At 42.1% G+C, this 20252-nt stretch overlaps 1 protein-coding gene across 1 annotated transcript in view; it reads right to left on the reverse strand.

Annotated features, from left to right (window-relative positions):
* Positions 1 to 10172: 10172 nt before the first annotated feature.
* The window catches only part of LOC307209892 (uncharacterized protein), a gene marked incomplete at its 3' end in the record, with an annotated part of 54617 nt that continues 44537 nt past the window's right edge, over positions 10173 to 20252 (reverse strand). The window contains exon 5 of the mRNA XM_079965264.1: positions 10173 to 10222. Within this exon, the coding sequence (XP_079821390.1) occupies positions 10173 to 10222 (50 nt within the window). The remainder of the gene's footprint in view (positions 10223 to 20252) is intronic.

Here is a 20252-nt window from a genome sequence, read left to right on the forward strand (position 1 = left end):
CCTGCTCTTGGCCCCTCCTCCCCCCAAGTCGCCTCTCTCCCCCCAGCGGAGAGTGGAAATGGGGGCGGGAGTGGGGGGCTTCCTAGTTGTGTATGAGCTGATGGATTTATGTTTCCCTCCACAGCAGGGTGGCAGCTGCACACTTATTTCCCCTTACTTACTTTTGTTATTGTATCAGTTTAATAGAGTTAGGTTGAAGAAGAAGAAGGACATAATCCATGTCTCCTTAAGACTGGGCTAGGTAATAAGGAGGCAGTCATAAGACGCAGGGGCCGTGCTGATTTATTACAATTATTTGTGTAGTTTAAATAATATACGTATATACCTATGTGTGACTATTATTATTTATTTACACGATGAAACATCAACATAAAAAACTTCCCTAAACTGGGTTGTCTTCATAAATATTTATTATTATTATTTATTTATTTATATAAATAAATAAATAAATATATTTAGTTGTTTTCCTTTTTTTTTTAATAATTTTTATTCGTTTTTCACACAGATAACAAAAACAATACAAAACAATATAACTTCAAACTCATCATTTCATACCCTTCTTTCTTTTGACTTCCCCATACCTCCCCATCCCTGCATCCTTGTTTGATGGTTCTTTAGCAACCCTTAGGTCCATTATCTTAATTCCCTTTCATAAAGATTCCTTTAGTTTTTTTGATTACTGCTGCAATTCTTTACCTCTTACCCCCTGACATCTTAACATTCCTCAATTTTACAATTATTTTTAAGATATATTTTAAATTTCTTCCAGTCCTCTTCCACTGTCTCTTTCCCCTGGTCACGGATTCTGCCCGTCATCTCGGCCAGTCCCATAAAGTCAATCACCTTTGTTTGCCATTCTTCCAGAGTAGGTAGTTCTTGCGTCTTCCAATACTTTGCCAGTAGAATTCTTGCTGCTGTAGTGGCATACATAAAGAAAGTCCTATCCTTCCTTAACACCACTTGGCCAACCATGCCCAAGAGGAAAGCCTCTGGTTTCTTAGGAAAAGTCCACTTAAGGACCTTCTTAATTTCATTATAGATCATTTCCCAGAAAGCTTTAACCTTTGGGCAGGTCCACCAAAGGTGGTAGAAAGTGCCTTCAGTCTCATTACATTTCCAACACTTATTATTAGGCAAATGGTAAATTTTTGCAAGCTTGACTGGGGTCATGTACCACCGATAGATCATTTTCATAATGTTTTCTTTTAAAGCATTACATGCAGTAAATTTAATACCGGTGGTCCATAACTGTTCCCAGTCAGCAAACATGATATCATGACCAATATCTTGTGCCCATTTAATCATTGCTGATTTCACCGTTTCATCCTGTGTATTCCATTTCAACAGCAAGTTATACATTTTTGATAAGTTCTTAGTATTGGGTTCCAACAGTTCTGTTTCTAGTTTTGACTTCTCTTTCTGGAATCCTATTTTCCTGTCCTGTTTAAATGTCTCATTTATCTGATGGTAGTGCAACCAATCTCGAACCTTAGGCTTTAGTTTCTCATAACTCTGAAGTTTCACCCTTTCACCATCATATTCTAGAATCTCATGATATTTTGGCCATTTAGAGTCCATATTAAGCTTTTTTACTTCCCTAGCTTCCATTGGTGACACCCACCTAGGGGTTTTACTTTCCAGCAGATCTTTATATCTAATCCAAACATTATACAATGCTTTCCTTACAATATGGTTTTTAAAACTTTTATACACCTTTACCTTGTCATACCATAAGTATGCATGCCAACCAAAGCTATTGTCGTACCCTTCCAGGTCCAAAATGTCAGTGTTCTCAAGAAGTAGCCAGTGTTTCAACCAGCAAAAAGCTGCCGATTCATAATAAAGTCTTAAGTCCGGCAGGGCAAACCCCCCTCTATCCTTTGCATCAGTTAAAATCTTAAATTTAATTCTGGGCTTTTTGCCCTGCCAGACAAATTTTGATATGTCTTTCTGCCACTTCTTGAAACAGTCCATCTTGTCCAAAATCTGCAACGTCTGGAATAAAAACAGCATTCTAGGCAATACATTCATCTTAATAGTAGCAATTCGGCCTAAACAAGGAAAGTTTCAACCTTGACCATATTTCCAGATCCTTCTTTACCTCTGCCCAACTTTTTTCATAATTATCCTTAAATAGGTTCACATTCTTGGATGTTAAGTTTAACCCCAGGTATTTTACCCTTTAAAAATCTGTATTTGACAGTTTTGGATCACCAGTGCCTTTTGATAGTGTAGTTCAATATTTTATCTCTTTCTTCTTTTGATCTCAGTGTAATTAGACAATCCCTTGGTTTCTTGTCCTGCCTCCTGCCCAGCCGGAAGGCTGTTGTTATCTCAAATTCATCATCTTCCGCCCATTCCTCTTGCCAAAAAACTGCAAAGTTCTCTGTAAGGAATTCCACAAGGTTGTCCCCTTCCCCTTCAGGAACCAGTCTAAGTTTTAAATTCTTCTCTTTCCTCTGAAGTTCCAATAAAGAGAGGGCTGCATCATGCTCATTCACTTTTTTAATAATAGGCCCAAACTTTTCCCTTGTCTCCTCAGCCGTAGTTTTTGCACTTTCTGCAATCTTTCGTGTTTCAGAGCTCTCCTGGATTAATCTATTTATAGAATCTGTGTTAATACACTGGCTGTATTAACATCTAGTCTTGTTGTCAACTCTGTTAATTTTTTGGAGTTCTCTGTCGATAACTTTGTCAGTGCTTCCAGAGATTGATTTATTTTAAGGAGTGCCTGTGTCATAGGATCCATAGAAGTTGCTGTTTTTTCCTGTGCAGCTGGTGCAGTTCCTGATATGGAGCCCCTTTTCTTCTGGGATTGTTTTGCTTTAAGCCTTGTTACTATCTCTTCTGTAGGGCCACTCATATCCTCAAGGTCGTTTTCACAGAGTTAGTTTCCAAGTGGAAAATCCCACTGTTACTTCTCCTAATGCAACAGTTTCACTTAAGACCCTCTAGAGGGAGCATTCAATTGTATCCAAATGGCAAGAAAAAAAAAACCAAAGAAGCAAGAAAGTATAACAGTAGCCAGTAATTTCCAATGTCCAAACCGTAAAGTCTCTGTCTTCTATGTAGCCAAAATGCAACAGGGTAAATCTAAGGTCCAGTAACTTTGTTACAAAGAAGCCCCCACTTTAAAGAATTTGACAGTTCATATCCCGGTGTCTTGTTTGGGCAGCCCGTCCTGGGGGGGTTTGACAGTGGAAGGTCTTATTTTCCCAGTAATTTTCCGGCAGGTTAACAATGTCCCAATCCCTTCCCCCCTTCTCCTGCCTGTCGGGGGGGAGATTTAGTCCGATGTCAGTTTGACAGCTTAAAAAAAAAGAAAAGTTCCCTTCAAATGCAGCTTGGTTTTTCGTTGCTTTGTTTCTCCTGCAGCTCCGGGGAGGCAGACTTCCTTAATTTATGCCTTCCCCGTTTTCAGCCAAATTTCTTTTAGTGTCCCGTCAATTTCCAATCTTACTCACGGGTGTTGTAGTCAATTTCCAGTTACAGGAAGGAATCGGCGCTCTCCGTTCATGGCGACGCGGCTTCACTCCGCTAGCTGGGTGACGACTCTCAGCACCGCGCTTACCCCGATGCCGCTCAGAAGCCTTTAAAAAGGCTCCTTCACAATGCCGGGGGGCGCAAAAGGTGCCCACCGAATCTCCTTTGTTCACAGGCTCCGCGCCTGTGATTTTAGGGGTCCCCCGCTCGCCGTAGCGGGTAAGACCCGAACTAGCGAAGCAGTCCTGCCTCGGAGCTCGAGGCTCGGACCGCCATTAAACGCTGGCGCCGACCGGAAGTCTATTTAGTTGTTTTCCAATGATTGTTTTTCCTATGTCTTTAGCAGTTGTCTTCCAAAAAGAGATGGAAACCCAGGTTTGTGAAACCCTTGTGTACACAGTGGTCTGCTTGCAGGAAGACTCCCCAGAAGCATGACTGAAGAATTAGTTCAAAATAATAATAATTATTATTATTATTATTATTATTATTATTATTATTAACCCCAGCCATTCTGGGTGGCTTCCAACAGAATATTAAAAAATACATGACAACATCAATCATTAAAACCTTCCTTAAACAGAGCTGCCTTCAGATGTCTTCTAAACATCAGGTAGTTGTTTATTTCTTTGATATATGATGGGAGGGCTTTCCACAGAGCAGGCACCACTACTGAGACGGCCCTCTGCCTGGCTCCCTGTAACTTCGCTTCTCACAGTGAGGGAACCGCCAGAAGCCCCTCGGAGCTGGACCTCATTGTCCAGGCAAAACGATGGGGGTGGTGATGCTCCTTCAGGTCTACTGGGCCAAGGCCGCTTAGGGTTTAAAGGTCAGCACCAACACTTTGAATTGTGCTCGGAAACATACTGGGAGCCAGTGTAGGTTTTTCAAGACTGGTGTTGTTATGTGGTCTTGGCCGTGATACGGAGGGGGCATGTCTTCTTTACCTTCTTCTTCGCTACAATATATCCATTCATTCCCAATTGTCAATGTCAAAAGGGACTAAAATCTATAAAATTCATAGAAACTAATGAAGAAGAAGAAGAGTTTGGATTTGATATACCGCCTTTCACTCCCTTTAAGGAGTCTCAAAGTGGCTAACATTCTCCTTTCCCTTCCTCCCCCACAATAAACACTCTGTGAGGTGAGTGGGGCTGAGAGACTTCAAAGAAGTGTGACTGGCCCAAGGTCACCCAGCAGCTGCATGTGGAGGAGCGGAGACGCAAACCCGGTTCCCCAGATTACGAGACTACCGCTCTTAACCACTACACCACACTGACTCTGTCAAATCGCTCTGTCAAATCGCTCTGATCAGCCTTTCCTCCAGGCAATGTGAGGTGGCAGATTATGCATATTTGGGACCATTGTCTTCTCAGGAAGTGTTTATCTGTGCATATCTCCAACTCTGCATATTCCCCCCTCCCTCCTCCATATGTTAATGTGTGTAACCCAACCTCCCTTTAATATAGTCATGATGTAATCCGTGTAACCAAACCTCTCTTTAATGTATTCATGACATGTTTTGCATTGTATTCTGGGACATGGAGGGAGTTTCAAAAACTCATGTCAACCCTTTCTCGCTGTTCAATCTCATCTTGAACCTGTTGCGCAATAAACCTTGGATCTCCGCATTTTGCTCCTGTCCGGCTCAGCTCATCTTCTTCCGCAGGGACCCGCGGACACTTAGTCCGACGAGCTGGGTGGCAGTGTAGCCCCGCACCCAGATTTTAGCCGTAACAGTTGGCGCCCAACGTGGGGCATGCGGTTCTCCCGCGTTGCTGACCGGGGGCCCTGAAATCTTCAGCCGGCACCAGGCCATTTTGCCTGGGAAGATCCTTTGGACCCCCGGCCATCTTCCGGGCGGTAATCAAAAGCCCCAGGAGTTCAGTCGGAGAGCAAAGAGGGATCCAGCCGGCTTATTCATCGATCCCGGGATCATCATAAAGGACGCGTGAGTATAAGGAAGGAAAATGAAAATCCAGTGCACTGGTGGGAAGGGGGTGGAAGTCTCCTGGCAACTGAATTCTCTGCTCTCCTCTCTATCGCTCCTTCTCGCCTATCTCTTGGTCCAATTGGTGAGAGAGACCGTGGACTGCTGCTCGACCCAAAAGGGGGGTTCTGAGCTCTATCTCTTTCTCCTCTCAAACCCTCCAGTCAGCCGCACCAATTGAGAGTCCAAAAGTAAGACGGAGAGACCCGGCTTGGAAAGACAGCCGACTCTCTGCAACGGGCATCTCAGTTGAAAGCAAGGGGCTGGAGTTCTTCTTCTGAACTTCCCGAGCGCCCTTACGGAGGGGGCAGGAAGGGTTCTGGCTTTCTATCCCAATCCCAGCCGCACTGGTCGGTGCCACGTAACACGTGTATCGTATGTGAGCCCGCTTCCAAAAGCAAGGGGGTTTTCGGTTCAAAACTCTATCCAGGGATCACCCGATCTGGCACCGCACGGCGCGGGCGTTCAGTAGGGCCCCTTTTCCTGAGATTGTGACGATAGGTAGGAGGTTGCCAGGAGGGATAGCCCATGAGGAATTGGGCAGGATCGGCAGAGTGGAAAAGGACCCCAGGTTATTAAATAGGAAATAGGAAAGGAATAGAAAAAGGAACCGAGTGGGTGAAGCTCGTTAAATTGTTAGGAAGTTGCCAAGCAACAAGGAAAAGAAAAAACAACAACAACGCATGCATATATAAAGGGGTACCTAGTCAACTAAGCATTGTGAGCCCTGCCAGTTTGGTTAACTGGTTGTGTTTGAAGAGGCAAGGAGGCTCTTAAAACCATGTGGGACCTTCCTACTAATTTCACTTAATGAAGCCAAAGGGAGCGGCCCAACTCCTTGCAATAACCAACTAAAGAATGAGAATATATATGTTTACATGTTGTCTGTTATGTGTGTTGTCTGTTAATACATATATGAGAATATATATGTTTACATGTTGTTATGTGTGTTGTCTGTTAATACATATATGAAAATATGTATGTTTACATGTTGTCTGTTATGTGTGTTGTCTGTTCCTTCTGTCTCTGACAGACTGCCTTTCTTAAGTGCGCATAGTTTAAACTGCAAGCTTGCTTCAAATTTAAATCTAGGGAAGCCATGCTGGACCTTATCAATCTTAAACAAGTCAAAAATGAGAATGTAGTGTTTGTTATTTGTTATGTTATATATATATATATATATATATATAAATATAAATGCTTGTTATTTGAGAGAGGCTCAAAAGAGTCTTCCTCCTTGTATGTACTTCATTAAGCATATGCCTATGAAAGTATGGTCTTCCTTCTAAGGAAAATATCTGAGTCCAGTTTTAACTTTGATTTGGTTGGACAGAAGAGTTATTGTAAGGCTCCTGATATCAGTCTCTATAAGACTTCCTGGCCTCTTTTCTTAGAAAATGCCCCCCTTGTTTCATTCTGTCTCTTTCAGTTTTTTCTCCCTTCTTACTTCTGTGCCAGGTAAATTTACTCCCGAGTAAGCATCCTTTAAAGGAAACTGCAAAGAGGGGGGAGCAATTTTTCCTAAGGTATCCTGCATCTCACTTTCCTATGTGTAGTTATTTAAAAATAATAATAATAATAATAATCTAAATTAGGCTTACTATTCCTCTGCAAGTTCAGGAGAAAAAAAAATGTTCACTTTTGTATTCCCTTTAAATCAAATCTATGGCTGTTTTAACTGTGCTAAATAAAAGATCCTCTCCCTATCTTAGAAAAAAGAAAAAAAGAAAAACTGTTCACTTCAACCTTCCTTTAAATATTCTCTAGTCTAAGGAAGCAAACTCACTCAAACTATCTCAAGATCTGCAAAAACGGTTCTGTGTAAAGTCGGGTACTTTTCTTTTCCTCTTCCTTAGTACGTGATAGGAGCATAGATGTTTCCTTTCCCAGTTGAAAATCTGTACTTAAATGTATATGTCTTTGGTAGTACAAATCATGCTGTGAAATCTAGCTGTGAGCCCTATATTTTGGAGGGTTAGACTAGATGACCCCAGGGTCCCTTTCAACTCTCCCAATTTGGGGCTGTGTGGAAGGACATGTGTCTGCAAGCATTGGAGGATTGAAGGGTAATTCTTAAATTCTGGTGTGGTGATGGAGTTGAAATTTAGCCTAGCTTTGCTCTTTAGTTTTAAAAACGTGAGAGGTGAAGCCATGATGTTTTGAAGCACAACTGGTAATATCAAGCATTTGAGTGATTACAGTGTTTATCATTTCGTCTATTATTTACAAAAATCAGGCTTAAAGGTCTACTCAAAGTTTAAGCACAAACAAATTCATATACAGTAATCAAGTAGAATGAGCCTTGACATATAATTGAGTAGCCTTGACCATCCTGTAAATAAAGGGCAGGAAAATTTTGTCTGCAAATGGTAAGGCTGAAATGACTGAGAATATTAAGATCTTATGAATTCTGACTCTCTGGCCATTTTTTCCCATATATAAGGGCGTGGCAGATTGTTCCGCGAATGGCCAGAGGGATATTAGCCCTTTCCTGTACATAAAGGAAGCAGTCCCTTTTGCTTGGGCTACAATTGCTAATTTTATTGAATACTTTAATTGCTCAGTTTCTCTTTTTTGTTTAAAAATCTAACGCTATTTTTAAAATCTACTCCATACCCTTCCCTTCCCTTATTCAAATGGTAATTTAGCCAAAGGATGCAACATTTTCAATAGTATAAAAGGTTTGCTGAGACATGAACTCTGCACATACACAGAGGCTAGATCAGTCAAAAAAAGAGAGAGAGAGAGAGAGAGAGAGAGAGAGAGAGGAAGGAGGGGGAACTGTAGGGTGGAGAGAGGAGGTTTCCAGAACTTGGGCTGCAGGGAGAAAATTGTCCAAATTTCCTTATGTAAAAAACTTGGAACCATTGAGGGAAAACACCCTTAATGTGTCTTTTGCTCCAGGGGCTACGTAAGACAAAAGTGTTTAAAAAAACAACAACAACAAAAACTAGCCCATCAAAAGTCAAGAGTTTTCCAGGTTCCAAATCTTAACATGCCAAATTCTTTTCACAGGTAAATATCAAAGCGCTCCCATTGTGAGTTCCACTCTTGACTAGTCCTCCCCCCCCCATGAGATTTAACTTTTATAACAGGCTTTGTGTGCATTTTAGGAACAGCATTTCCTGACAGACTTCTCACATGCAATAATTTTCCCTTTTAACAGGATATGTGAACCCCGATAAAAAAAGTTTTGTCCCTTTTTCTCCCACAGCAACTTTCTGTTCTGTGAAACAAGTCTGAATCCCTGCTATATTAGTGACTTCCATCTCTTTGTGGCTTTGACACTTTTTAAGTTACAAATAATCTGTTTTCATCTATTTAATCCGTCTTTCCATGATGTCTATGAAATTAATCGAAGCACAACCAAACATTGTTTGTGGAATGGTATTTGTTTACCTTTTGCCTGATCATTTCTTATTAATTCTGTCATTTTGGCTAGTTCAAGGTACTTGCACAACTTTAAATTGCCATTCATTTTTCTTGGTATTAAGTCATTTCCCAGTATTTTGCTATTAACATTCTAATTGATGTTGTCACATAAAGAAACACTCTTTTATTTTCATTTGGGATATTAGAATGCCAAAACAGGTTACTTCAGGTTTCTTAAAAATTGGGTGTCTTAGCATTTACTTATTTTTGGTTCCTCATAGGTCATTGTGTGTGTGTGTGTGTGTGTGTGTGTGTGTGTGTGTGTGTGTTACTTTGGGGACATGTCCATCACATGTTGAAAGTCATTTTCATCAAGTTCTACTTATCAGATAGCACATGCTGAATTTTAAGCTTTTTTCCATTATTTTTCCATTTTTTTTAGTCCAGTAGTAATCTGTGTGGTTTTGATAATATCTTTGTATTATTTAATAATAATTATTTTCTGAATCTGATGTCTTTGTGTCAAGTCTGTTTTCATCTGAATGGTAATCTAATTTTTTGCTTTCTTTTTTATTTTTTTAACCTTTGTTGTATTTTTTACAGTTCTTTTCTATACATGCGGAGTAATTTTTTATTTAATAATATGAAAAAACAACAACAAAAACTAACTGAAGGAAAGCAAACAAACTTAGCAGATAATAACAGTAATTATATGAAAATGTGATAATAATATTAAAATGAGTAAAATGCTTAACATGCTAAGATTTTATTATTTGCAGCTAATAACTCAAGGAGATTTTCATGGGGAGGGGGTTTTTGCTCCTCCTTTTTCTAACTGTCTTTTAAGTCCCTAAAAAACCCTAACCCCTTACAGGATATCACTTCTACAGATGTGCAATGATGAAAAAGCAGCAACAACCCCTCAGCTCAGTTCTTCGCCATCACAAGACCTGCAACAACAGACACCAGAGTTTTCAAAATGCCCACAGCTATCTCTTTCAAAGGATATAGACTGCTGGGGGAGTGGGGCTGACAAAGGGGGGAAGAGTTGAATTGCAAGGACATTTTCTCACTTTTGATACATGCGTAAAAATATCACAATTGTCTCAAGATATGCAAGGGAAGATGGCGGCGCAAGCACTTGCAGCGGCTCGGCACTCCGAAGACCGGTTTTCAGTGAGTTGTGTTTTATTTTTATCTGTGAACTTACTGCTGCTATGGACTGTGAACACTCAGGGACAAGTAATTTATAGTCGTCAAGAGCTCTTAAGTATCGGCAGAGAAGGCTGCAGCCAGGAGGTCTTAACCTACAACATTCCAGCTGAGCTTATCAGAGAGCCTCCATATCTTGCATATCCTTGGGATACTCCCCTTGCTCTCCTGGCCAGAAAGAAAAGAAAACGGAGAGGGCGTAAGCAGAAGAGGGGCTGTAGGGCCAGACTACGAGTGAGGCTAAGTAAAAATCCTCACAAGCCTGCACTGCCAAGTCTCCTTGTATCAAATGTTAGATCTTTACCCAACAAGGTAGAGGAGTTGGAACTTATTACCTCTCGGCAGAAAAGTATCCGGGACTGTTGTGTTATGGTCCTTTTAGAGACGTGGCTGGATTCCTCCTTTCCACAGGGACTTTTGCAGCTAGAAGGACGCTCAGTAATTAGAGCGGATAGAACCGCCGAATCCGGGAAGAGTAGGGGAGGAGGAATCTGCGTTTATATAAATAACAACTGGAGCTCGGACATTAAACAAATGGACACGCATTGTTCTCCTGACTTGGAGTACCTAGTGGTGAAGTGCCGCCCTTTTTATTTGCCACGTGAGTTTAATGTTGTCATAATAACAGCGGTGTATATACCTCCCGATGCAAATACTACTACAGCTATGGGTCACCTGCTAACTGCTATTAGCAAACAGCAGCGGGCCCACCCGGATGGAGCATTTGTGGTTGCTGGTGATTTCAATCGAGCCGATTTAAGGACTGTGCTTCCTAAGTTCCATCAGTATGTTGATTGTCCCACTAGGGGGGGAAATACCCTAGACCGAGTATATAGCAACATCATGCATGGATACAAGACCAAGCCCTTGCCCAATTTGGGACAGTCAGACCACATATCCTTACTTATGATACCATCATATAGACCTCTCGTACGCAGAATTAGACCATCAACTAGAGAGATACGAGTGTGGCCAGCAGGTGCACCCGAGCAACTTCAAGATTGCTTTCGGAACACTGAATGGTCACTTTTTGTGGAGAATAATGTGGACACATACGCTTCAATAGTACTGTTCTATGTCAAAAGCTGCATTGATGTCGTTACTACCACCAAACAAATACGGGTGTTTCCTAACAACAAGCCCTGGCTAAACAGGGATGTGTATCTTCTGCTAAAGGCAAGGAATGCTGCTTTTCACTCTGGCGATGCGCAACAGTATAGAGAAGCTAGAGCCAAACTGAAAAAGGGCATTAGGGATGCCAAAGCCATGTACTGCCGGAGGATCGAAAAGCATTTTGAGAGCTCCGACCCTCGTCGTGTATGGCAAGGCCTGCGACAAATTACAGGGCAAAATATTAAAAACGAACTGGCTAACAGCAGTGCGCACCTGGCTGATCAGCTGAATCAATTCTTCAGTCGTTTTGAGGTGGGAACTGGAACCACCGTCACTACAGCATTGGCTACCAGCACACCATCAGGAACTATTACTGATAAACAACCACTTTTATTACAGACCTCCGACGTACAACGTGCTTTTCGGAGCATTAATATTAGGAAGGCAGCTGGACCGGATGGAATTATGGGACGAGTTATTAGGGACTGTGCTGCAGAATTAGCTGGTGTATTTACGGACATTTTTAATCTATCCCTGTTGCAGGGTTCTGTCCCTACCTGCCTGAAGACATCGATTATAGTGCCAGTCCCTAAACAGTCAGTGGTGGTATCTCTCAATGACTACAGACCAATAGCCCTAACATCTGTCGTTATGAAATGCTTTGAGAGATTGGTGCTAGATTATATTAAGGCTGGTCTTCCATCCACTCTAGACCCGTTCCAGTTTGCATACAGAAGGAATAGATCTACTGATGATGCTATTTCCATCGCTGTCCATACTGTACTGAGTCATCTAGAACGACAGGGAACCTACGCAAGGCTGTTTTTTGTGGACTACAGTTCTGCCTTTAATACAATTCTACCAGACAGGTTATTCCTTAAAATGACCAATTTGGGTATACACCAGAAGATCTGCTTGTGGGTAAGGAATTTCCTGACTGATAGGCCGCAGACAGTGAGAATGGGACCTTACCATTCTTCTACTCTAGTACTAAGCACAGGAGCCCCTCAGGGGTGTGTGTTAAGCCCCTTCCTCTATTCCCTGTACACATTTGACTGCACCCCACTGTATAAGTCCAACACAATCATCAAATTTGCGGATGATACAACAGTGGTGGGGCTCATTAGTGAGAATGATGAGGCTGCTTATAGGAAAGAAGTACAGGGGTTAATTCAATGGTGTAAAGAAAATAATCTTATGCTAAACACCAAAAAAACCAAAGAACTCATAATTGATTTTAGGCGAAAGAAAAGTGTATTTTTACCATTGCACATAAATGGCGAGGAGGTGGAGAGGGTTGGTAGTTTTAAATACCTGGGCACTTACATCTCTGAGGACCTTTCATGGACTGCAAATATTAATATGGTTGTGAGGAAGGTGCAGGGGAGGTTGTATTTCCTGAGAATGCTCAGAGGATTGAATCTATCCCAGCACCTACTTCTGTCCTATTATCATAGTACCATTGAGAGTGTCTTAACCTATAGTATATTATCGTGGTATGGGAGCAGCTCTGGAATGGATAAAAAAGCCTTACAGAGAATAATTAAAATTGCCCAGAATGTTATTGGGCTCCAGCTACCAACCCTGGATGAGATCTTCACGTCTCGCAGCTTGAAGAAGTCACACAATATCCTGAGAGATCCCACCCATCCTGCTCACAGCCTCTTTGAACTGTTGCCTTCGGGCAGAAGATATAGGACAATGAAAACACGAACTACACGCCTTCTGAATAGTTTCTATCCAAGAGCTCTGATTGCACTAAACAATGATCTCAGGGCCAGTTGTAAGAAATAGCAAGCAGTGAGTAGTAAGGAATGAGATAGGTTTTAGGTTATGCTATGCTTCTAATAGGTTGTGTTATATTCTGGATTATGTATGTTTTAATAGATTATGTCTGAATAGGATGAGAGTGTTGGAGATACGTGCAAATGTGTATGTGAATCCGGTCTTGGGTGTTTGATTTTCGTTGTTGTGTATACTGTGTATATACGGACAATGACAATAAATTTATCTATCTATCTATCTATCTATCTATCTATTATGTAGGAATGTTGAAATGTGTCTGACAGTGTGTTATTTCCACAAATGGGGGGGCTATTTTGTGGCTATTTTTGTGTGTAATTGTTTTTATGTTTAATGTCTTATTCCTTACACCCCAGTGGAGGATCCTCATACATTTTATGCCTTTTAACAGATCAGGCTATTATGTAGTCCAATGTTTAGAATTAGATAAATTTATAACCACATTTAGTTGTTTCACCTGGCACTCTGCCAACTTCCCTACCCATTTTAAAATGTGCTAAAACTCACTTTACCAAGGAGAAGCTTCAGGAAGGTGTATATGCTTTGGTTTAGCAGGAATGATCCCTTATAGAGTTAAATTGACTTATTTGGACAAGTGCCCCTTTAGAATGGTTTTGCTTTAACAGATTGGTTTGAAAGTTGAGAACCATGGGGCAAGATAAATTCAAATTGGACTCAGTTTGAATTGGGCAAGTGTATCCAGGCTGCAATTAGCATTTGGTCCTTAAAGTGCAAGTGAGCAACTTCCCATGACTGCAAGACCAGAGCCTATAATAATAAAATCCCATGGAATGGCCAAGGCAAAGATATTTCCCTCATGACGTATCCAAACCTGTGCCAGCTGTGGTGGGTGCCAGGCAACATGGTTAATATGAAAGCCCTAAGTGGATTCACCAGGGATTGCCACTACTGTGACACCATGCCGGTGGGAGACCACAGAAGAGCTACCTTCGCACCTGAGAACACAAAAACGGTGGGGGGGGGAACTGTATTTTCTTTTCCAGTCAGTAGTGGACCTTCCTGCTAAATGTAAAGCATAGACCACTATTGAACAAAATACAACAGGTGTTCTTTTATGTGATATCCTATATCCAGCTATCTGCACTACTATACTTGCAAATGACCTTAAGAGGCATGGCTTGCAAGTCCCTTTTAGGTTTGCACAAACCCACACATCTGGTACGGTAGATACAAAGTTATTATTTAGTGCATATCTATATAACATACACGTACATTGTATTGGTCCGTGTTGCTCCCTCCTTTGCCGCCCTGCTCAACCCACCTCCTTTTCCATTATGGCCTATTCCCACTCACAGGGCACCCATACCTTCACCGAGATTTAGGGTGCGGAGAAAAGATTTGCAAGTTCTTACAGAACTTTAATGCAAATCTATTTCCGAATGGGGGACTGATACGGAAGGGGGGGGCATGTCTTCTTTACCTTCTTCTTCGCTACAATATATCCATTCATTCCCAATTGTCAATGTCAAAAGGGACTAAAATCTATAAAATTCATAGAAACTAATCCTGTCAAATCGCTCTGATCAGCCTTTCCTCCAGGCAATGTCAGGTGGCAGATTATGCATATTTGGGACCATTGTCTTCTCAGGAAGTGTTTATCTGTGCATATCTCCAACTCTGCATATTCCCCCCTCCCTCCTCCATATGTTAATGTGTGTAACCCAACCTCCCTTTAATATAGTCATGATGTAATCCGTGTAACCAAACCTCTCTTTAATGTATTCATGACATGTTTTGCACTGTATTCTGGGACATGGAGGGAGTTTCAAAAACTCATGTCAGCCCTTTCTCGCTGTTCAATCTCATCTTGAACCTGTTGCGCAATAAACCTTGGATCTCCGCATTTTGCTCCTGTCCGGCTGAGCTCATTTTCTTCTGCAGGGACCCGCGGACACTTAGTCCGACGAGCTGGGTGGCAGTGTAGCCCTGCACCCAGATTTTAGCCGTAACAGCCGCTACCAGTCACCTGTCTAGCTGCCGCATTCTGGATTAGTTGTCGTTTCCAGGTCACCTTCAAAGGTAGCCCCACGTGGAACGCATTGCAGTAGTCCAAGCAGGAGATAACTAGAGCATGCACCACTCTGGCGAGACAGTCCGCGGGCAGGTAGGGTCTCAGCCTGCATACCAGAGGCAGCTGGTAGACACTGCCATGGACACAGAATTGACCTGTGCCTCCATGCACAGCTATGAGTCCAAAATGACTCCCAGGCTGCACACCTGGTCCCTGAGGGGCACAGTTACCCCTCTCAGAACCAGGAATTCTACAATCTTGCCTGCCCCGTCCCCCAAAACAGTACATCTGTCTTGTCAGGATTCAACCTCAATCCGTTAGCCGCTATATATCCTGCAACTGCCTCCAGACACTCACACAGGACTTTCACCACCTTCACTGGTTCCGATTTGAAAGAGAGGTAGAACTGGGTATCATCCACATATCAATGGTATTAAAGGCCTCTGAGAAATCCAGCAGAACTTTTTATTGAGGGTGAAAGAGGAGAGCGCAAAATATGGTCTGAAGCTCAACATCAAAAAAACGAAGATCATGGCCACTGGTCCCATCACCTCCTGGCAAATAGAAGGGGAAGAAATGGGGGCAGTGAGAGATTTTACTTTCTTGGGCTCCATGATCACTGCAGATGGTGACAGCAGCCACGAAATTAATATATGCCTGCTTCTTGGGAGAAAAGCAATGACAAACCTAGACAGCATCTTAAAAAGTAAAGGCATCTCCTTGCCAACAAAGGTCCGTATAGTTAAAGCTATGGATTTCCCAGTAGTGATGTATGGAAGTGAGAGCTGGACCATAAAGAAGGCTGATCGCCAAAGAATTGATGCTTTTGAATTATGGTGCTGGAGGAGACTCATGGACTATAGAAGATCAAACCTATTCATTCTGAAGGAAATCAGCCCTGAGTGCTCACTGGAAGGACAGATCCTGAAGCTGAGGCTCCAATACTTTGGCCACCTCATGAGAAGAGAAGACTCCCTGGAAAAGACCCTGATGTTGGGGAAGATGGAGGGCACAAGGAGAAGGGGAGCACAGAGGACGAGATGGTTGGACAGTGTTCTCGAAGTAACAGCATGAGTTTGACCAAAGTGCGGGGGGCAGTGGAAGACAGGAGGGCCTGGCGTGCTCTGGTCCAGGGGGTCACGGAGAGGCGGACACCACTAAACAACAACAAGGAAAGACTCTTGTGTCTTTTAGGAGGGATAAAAGGGGACACGAGGAATAATCCAGCTGGGCAAGCCAGATTGGATGATTTAACTAAAGAGATTCAAACGAATCTGCAAACTATCTTCCTGCTATATTGAGGGGAAACTGCTCTGCTGCATCACTCACTAGCGTGAGTGAAGGAAGAATATCACTTATTCAACATATCCTTTCCTACTATCCTTAACATTCCCACAGTTGTCCCTTAGCATTCCAAGTTTGGGACCTGCCCGAACATCTTTCCACATTATAATCATCCGTATGGTTTCTCCCCTTGTGTCTCTTATTTGGGGGATAATTGGCTAGGAGCTTACAGTGAAGCATTTAACACACACCTGTGCCACCGCCGGGCACATTGCTGCCAGAGGCTCTGGCAGTGCCCACTCTCTGCTCTATGTGAGGAATAAATTCTGAGTCCTGGGGTGAAGTAGTAAAATTTATTTAAAGAAAAGCATCGTTGCAAGCATGGGGGAGCTATTCAGGCACACCCAGGTCAGAACAACACAGGAGTTTATCCTCCCCCCGGGGGCAAATGTCCCTCTTCTGTCCTCCAATTGGCTGGAGGGCGGCGCAGAGGTTACAGCCTATGAGACCGCCCGATCATACCTGATGCCCATTCCTTATTGCCCTTATTTGGTCAAAGCCCCACCCCCAGAATTTACCTATTGACAAAAGCAGCACACCGAAAGCTGCCCTAGTTTTGTGTGTTAACCAGTATGGGTTCCAATTGCAAGCATAAGCGAGTTTCATATCTTATAAAACTAAAAAGGCAAACCACATTTAGACTACCACTTTGTTCCAGTCACGGGTGCAAGCAGGCTTCGTATCTGGGTCCCAGCTACAAGCTATATGATGCCACCAGAGATCATGTTTTATTTCAACACTTCACCCTTGACGTAGCCAAAAATGAGAGAGGGCAGTAACACATTTAATTCGTACAATATAAACTATATACAAGGGTTTCAAGACTACCATCTGCATGTAAAAAGATGCTTTCAGATTTCTGTGTCTTAATTGTTCCTTTATTGCAATTATAACAATGGGAGTGATGCGACTCTTCGTATATTAAACAACTGTACATCCAAAGCAACACAAAGTCTCACACTCCACTTTTCACAACTCTCGCATCCCAAATTCAAACATGAGCATTTCCAATCTCTCCACCAAAGACCAAAAACCACGTGACACTCAGCCCACCAGTATTCACCACCAGCTCTTCAGATGACACACCCCTCCCTAACCTTACACTGCATCTTGTATTCTACTATTTTAAGATGTTACTACAACCCAGACATTATAATTAAAGAAGCGGACAAAGGTGGAGCTGTCGTCATCATGAACAAAACTGACTACATTCAGGAGGCTCACAGACAACTTTCCAATACCGCCTTTTACATAAAATTGGACTCAGACCCCACACAAGAATACAAAAAAGAACTGAACAAGATTGTTAAGGAGCTACCCCCACACATCCAAGAACAGATCCTCATAAACACACCAACAGAACCTCGACCAGGAACTTTCTATCTTCTACCTAAAATACACAAACCAGGAAATCCAGGACGCCCCATCATTTCAGGTATTGACACTATTACAGTGGGTGTCTCCGGTTATATGGATTCTGTTCTGAAACCATATGCCATCAGTGCTCCCAGCTATGTAAGTGACACCACAGATTTTCTGAGGAAAATACAATCTTTAAATAATCTTCCTAACAATACTATACTAGCTACTATGGATGTGGAATCTCTGTATACCAACATCCCACACAACGATGGTTTACAAGCTATAAGGAACACCATTTCAGATAAAACCACAGCGGACTTTGCTACCAAACTCTGCCAATTTGTCCTTACCCACAACAACTTCAAATTCGGTGATGACCTGTTCCTTCAGATCAGCGGCACAGCAATGGGCACCCGCATGGCCCCACAGTATGCCAACATCTTCATGGCAGATTTAGAACAACGTTTCCTAAACTCCTACCCACTCAAACCTCTCTTGTACCTGCGATACATTGACGATATTTTTATCATCTGGACACATGGTCAGCAGACCCTGGACACCTTCCACCAGAAATTCAATGATTTTCACCCCACAATCAACCTAACAATGAATCAGTCTATGCAAGAAATACATTTTTTGGACACTACTATAAAAATACAGGTTGGAAGGAATTTTTTGTTTTGACTATGGCAGACCAACACGGCTACCTATCTGTAACTGATACATTTAAATGGTTTCTCCCCTGTGTGAGTTTGATGATGTTGTTGAAGTTTCTCACTTTGACTGAAGCTCTTTCCACACTATACATTTAAATGGTTTCTCCCCTGTGTGAGTTTGTTGATGTAGTCTATAGTGTCCACTTTGACTGAAGCTCTTTCCACACTCCATACATCTGAATGGTTTCTCCCCTGTGTGAGTTCGTTGATGTAGTCTTAAGTGTCCGCTTTGACTGAAGGTTTTCCCACCCTGCATACATTTAAATGGTTTCTCCCCTGTGTGAGTTCGATGATGTATTGTAAGGTTTTCACTTCGATTGAAGCTCTTTCCACACTCTATACATTCAAATGGTTTCTCCCCTGTGTGAGTTCGTTGATGTAGTTTATACTGTCCACTTTGACTGAAGGTTTTCCCACACTGCATACATTTAAACGGTTTCTCCCCTGTGTGAGTTTGATGATGTTGTTGAAGTTTCTCACTTTGACTGAAGCTCTTTCCACACTCTATACATTTAAATGGTTTCTCCACTATGTGAGTTCGATGATGTATTCTAAGAGTTTCACTTCGATTGAAGCTCTTTCCACACTCTGTACATTTAAATGGTTTCTCCCCTGTGTGAGTTCGCTGATGTATTCTAAGGCTTGAACTGTGACTGAAGCTTTTTCCACACTCCAAACATTTAAATGGTTTTTCCCCAGTGTGAGTTCGTTGATGTTGTCTTAAGTGTCCCCTTTGACTGAAGGTTTTCCCACACTGCATACATTTAAATGGTTTCTCCCCTGTGTGAGTTCGATGATGTAGTCGAAGTTTCCCACTATCACTGAAGCTCTTTCCACACTCCATGCATCTGAATGGTTTCTCACCTGTGTGAGTCCGTTGATGTATTCTAAGGCTTCCACTTCGACTGAAGGTTTTCCCACACTGCATACATTTAAATGGTTTCTCCCCTGTGTGAGTTCGATGATGTATTCTAAGAGTTTCACTTTGATTGAAGCTCTTTCCACACTCCAAACATTTAAATGGTTTTTCCCCTGTGTGAGCTCGATGATGTAGTCGAAGTTTCCCACTATGAGCGAAGCTCTTTCCACACTCTATACATTTAAATGGTTTCTCCCCTGTGTGAGTTTGATGATGTACTCTAAGGTTTCCCCTTCGACTGAAGCTCTTTCCACACTCCAAACATTTAAATGGTTTCTCCCCTGTGTGAGTTCGATGATGTAGTCGAAGTTTCCCACTATGAGCGAAGCTCTTTCCACACTCTATACATTTAAATGGTTTTTCCCCTGACGGCTAAATACTACAAAGCGTTGAAAGAATGGCTGATACAACCTCTGAAGGAAGTTTGCAATGAAATTTTGGAGGGGAAAAAGGCACCTGAATCGTGGAAAGAGGCTTTCATTTCACTTATACCGAAAACAGAGACTGAGAAGAACCAGGTTAGAAACTACCGCCCTATATCTTTACTTAACGTGGATTATAAAATTTTTGCAGACATTTTGGCAAAAAGATTGAAAAGAGTGTTGATAGAGGAGATTCATAAGGACCAAACAGGCTTTCTCCCAGGGAGACATATGTCAGACAATGTGAGGAACATTATAGACATTTTGGAGTTGTTAGACGTTGATATTAACAGGAAGGCAGTTCTGATTTTTGTGGATGCGGAGAAAGCCTTTGACAACATCTGTTGGACTTTTATGAAAAAGAATCTCCAAGGGATGGGGGTAGGCCAAGGTTTTGAAAACGGTATAGGTGCAATATATTCTAAACAAAAAGCTAAGTTAATTGTAAATAATGTGGTAACAGAAGAAATATTTATAGAAAAAGGTA

Source organism: Podarcis cretensis, assembly GCF_951804945.1.
Source record: "Podarcis cretensis genome assembly, chromosome: 2".
Classification (NCBI taxonomy): Eukaryota; Metazoa; Chordata; class Lepidosauria; order Squamata; family Lacertidae; genus Podarcis; species Podarcis cretensis.